Below are 3,363 nucleotides of genomic sequence, written 5' to 3'. Positions count from 1 at the left end.
GAGCACCAGAGAAGCATTCCTCACCACCACCCATACCAGAGAGAATAACCACAGAGACAAGAGTGAAAATGAGGGATAAGGCTAGGGAAGGGTATGCAACTCCTCACTCTGCACCCCACCCCAATCCTGACTATCACCACTGAAAGCCATGGTTAATGATGCAAATGCCACTGATGCAATAATGGAGAACCTCTATCTGGAGCTGACATTGCAAGGTCCCTTCTCTTGGCGAGACTGCAGACTGCTTAGTTTCTCCGAGATGAAGCCAAAGAAAGCAGAAGAGCAGGGAAGCTACTGAGGCGGGAAAAGGGAGGGCAGGGTCAGGTTCCGTCAGAAAAAGGGGGGCAGAGGGGAATCCACGGAAGGGATGTGGAGGGGAATTTCTGAGCAGGGAAAGTGAAAGTTCCAAGCCATAAATAGGAGGCAGTCGCAGCCTCACACAGGCTTTCGCACTCACATTCCCAGACCCCCTCACATCCCACAAGGACTCCTGTGCACTTCCCATTGCTCCCTCCCACTCCCAGCCAACTTTCAGTGTCACACAGACTCTTGCACACACCCAGAGATTCACCCGCACTCCCGCTCACTGCTGGTCTGCCTCTGTTCACCCTCCATGGCATCCCCTGCAGCTGCACTACTGGCCCTCAGCCTGCTGATTCTCTGGACCTCTCCTGGTAAGCCTTATGGTGGGGACAGGGGGTGGGGGTGTCTAAATGTCAGACTATTTGATGCTGGATGTGGGGACACTGAATTAGGTCTCCATGTTTGGGTGAATCCAGAGGTTCCTTGAACACTGTGTGTGTGTGACTGTGCGTGTGCCTGCGTGTGTGCCTGTGAGTGCCTGGGCCCCTGAATTCCAATGTTTGTCCGTCTCTTGGTGTATCCCAAGGCCTATGGCTACCTTCTCTCTGCAGCCTGTTTCCTGTTGCCTCAGTTTCCCAGACAGGAGAAAACAGTATATATCTGCTTACAGGAGAGAGAATGGGAGACAGGGCTAGTAGTCAAAATATTTAACAATTCATAAGTCCTCTAACCCCAGCCTCCTGCTACTCCCCACTCCCGACTCCCCACCTCCCCTCCCCACCCCCGTGCTGTGAACAGCATCAACTCTTCATTGATGCAGCAGTTGAGAGGTCCTGGGAGAGAAGTTGGGATGATCAGGGCAGCAGGAAGGCATTTATGAGGCCTAGGGCAGTGGTTGTTTACCAAACAGCTTAGAAGTATTTCAATATATTTAGCAACCACTAGGGCCATATTGGTATATACCAGCTGAATAACTGATTTAGCTGCCTACACACACAGACGTGTGTCCTTAACCTCAGTTAGGGCTACATATGGCCTCCCTTCCTCAGGGTCCCTATGCCCTGACACTACTTTCTTTCCCATATCCCAGCTCTGGGTGGTGCCAACGATGCTGAAGACTGCTGCCTGTCTGTAACCCAGCGCCCCATCCCTGGGAATATTGTGCGGGCCTTTCATTACCTCCTCATCAAGGATGGCTGTAGAGTGCCTGCTGTCGTGTGAGTTGTGGGGAGGAACTTGTCTAGCCTCAGCCTCCTCTCCCCCATCAGCCATTGGTGATACCCCCACCATCTTATCTCTCTTCTCCTTGCCAAGCCCAACCTCTTCAAGTAAGCGCCTGAAACTGGTTCCCAGATGTGGTCCCCACATCTTCCTGCCCCTCACACCAGGGCCTACCAGAGATCTGGGTTCCAGGGCTCCACTGTTTCTGATAACTGACCTGTGACTCTAGGTTTACCACACTGAGAGGTCACCAGCTCTGTGCACCCCCAGACCAGCCCTGGGTGGACCGCATCATCCGGAGACTGCAGAAGAACACTGCAAAGGCAAGCCCAGCCCTCCCCAGCCCTGCCTCCTCCCTCAGAGTCCTTGCCCAAAACCCCAGCCCATGACCTTGACTCTTCTTCCTCCCCTAGAATAAGCGCCACAGCAGTTAACCCATGACAGCCCCAGAGGAGCCCTGTAGACGCCTGAGTGAGGGGATATGAATCACTGCAGCCCTGGGGAACCAAGGACCAAAAGGGAGGATCAGGCCTCCAGCAACTCTGTACCAGACCTGACCCAGCTGGGACAGGGCCTGCAGTGTCAATGTGAGTGTGAGTGTGAGCAGGCATGAGTGTGGCAGGAGCACAGCTTCTCCTCCACACCCAGACTGCAATGCTTCCAATAAAGCCCAACTGGTACCCATGGATCTGTCTGTTTGCTGTTTGTTTTCTGTCCAAGAGGACCAGGATAGGAAATAGGGAGATGGAATGGCAAGATCTAATTTTCACTCTGCAACTTAAGCAATCTTCTCATGGACTCCTACTCAATACCTTGGGTTTTCAGGATCAACTCCCACAATCAGGGCCCCCACCTCATGTCTCTTCACAGCCCTGTGACACTCAAACTTGTGTCTGTTCAATGATTGAGCCAAACTCTTTCACGCCTCCCAGTCTTTGCTCTCCAAGGCAAAGTATCCAGATGTCTCAGGGATCAGGTTTCACCAGGGCGGGAAGGGGCTTATCAAGAACCAGTTCTCATGGCCAGGGGCAGGAAGAGGCCCAGCTCTACTATCTGGGGGGAAAGTACCCAAACAGCCATGCCATTCCCTCTGTCAGGAACACTCTTCTCTCTCATTGGCTCACCTACCTTCCCATCTGGTTCTTAATGACTCTTTCTCCATGAGGCCTTCCTTGACTCTAGGCTGGGTTGGGTAGCCTCCCTTCATCCCAAGTCTTCAGAGAGCCCTGCTCCTCTCCCCTTGCAGTACTCATCACACTGAGTTATAACTGATAATTTGTCAGCCTTCCTGGATAGGGATGATGCCTATTTTGGTTTCCACTGTCTCCCTGGTGTCCAGTATACTGCCTGGCACAAAATAGTCGCTCAATAAATATTTGTCTAGAAAATGAATAAATATCTGAGGAAAGGCTTAACAGCCAGCAGTGAGTGTCCATATGTCCATACAGAATCTGACTTTCAGGCCAGCCTTCCTCTCTCATTCAGTCAGGCTGAGCCAGGACCAGCCCCGTTTGAGCAATCCTGGGGCCACACTTATCTGGTAGTGTGGGATAGATAGACCTGGGAGCCAGAAGTCAGAATGGGAGAGGGCCCAGCAAGTGGAAGAAGGAGTAGCCAGGGAGCTAGGGAGATTCAGCATGGAGGAATCCACCACCATCTCTGCAGCCCATGTGGGCACCAGGGCCAAGGTAACACTAAGACCAGGGAGTGATAAAGGAGTCTCCTCTTTGAGAGATGAAAGCCCTGTGACTCTTGGAGCATACTACAGGGCTGCTCTGGGAGGAGTGAACCCCTATGCTTGCGATGTCCTCTGAGGAAGCTGCTGGTCTCCAATTATGG

At 52.5% G+C, this 3,363-nt stretch overlaps 1 protein-coding gene across 1 annotated transcript; it reads left to right on the top strand.

The window, feature by feature from the left end:
• The first annotated feature begins 404 nt into the window (after window positions 1–404).
• On the top strand, window positions 405–2,210 carry CCL19 (C-C motif chemokine ligand 19). The gene is made up of 4 exons (XM_019424077.2): window positions 405–674; window positions 1,394–1,520; window positions 1,754–1,847; window positions 1,938–2,210. The coding sequence occupies exons 1-4, from the start codon at window positions 614–616 to the stop codon at window positions 1,956–1,958; spliced, it is 303 nt and encodes a 100-aa protein (XP_019279622.1). The 5' UTR covers window positions 405–613; the 3' UTR covers window positions 1,959–2,210.
• The last annotated feature ends 1,153 nt before the right edge of the window (window positions 2,211–3,363 follow it).

The sequence above is a fragment of the Panthera pardus genome, unplaced genomic scaffold (assembly GCF_024362965.1).
Source record: "Panthera pardus isolate Hobbes unplaced genomic scaffold, ASM2436296v1 HiC_scaffold_20, whole genome shotgun sequence".
Classification (NCBI taxonomy): Eukaryota; Metazoa; Chordata; class Mammalia; order Carnivora; family Felidae; genus Panthera; species Panthera pardus.
Note: the sequence above shows the minus strand (reverse complement) of the source record. Positions and strands in the feature narration are given on the sequence as shown.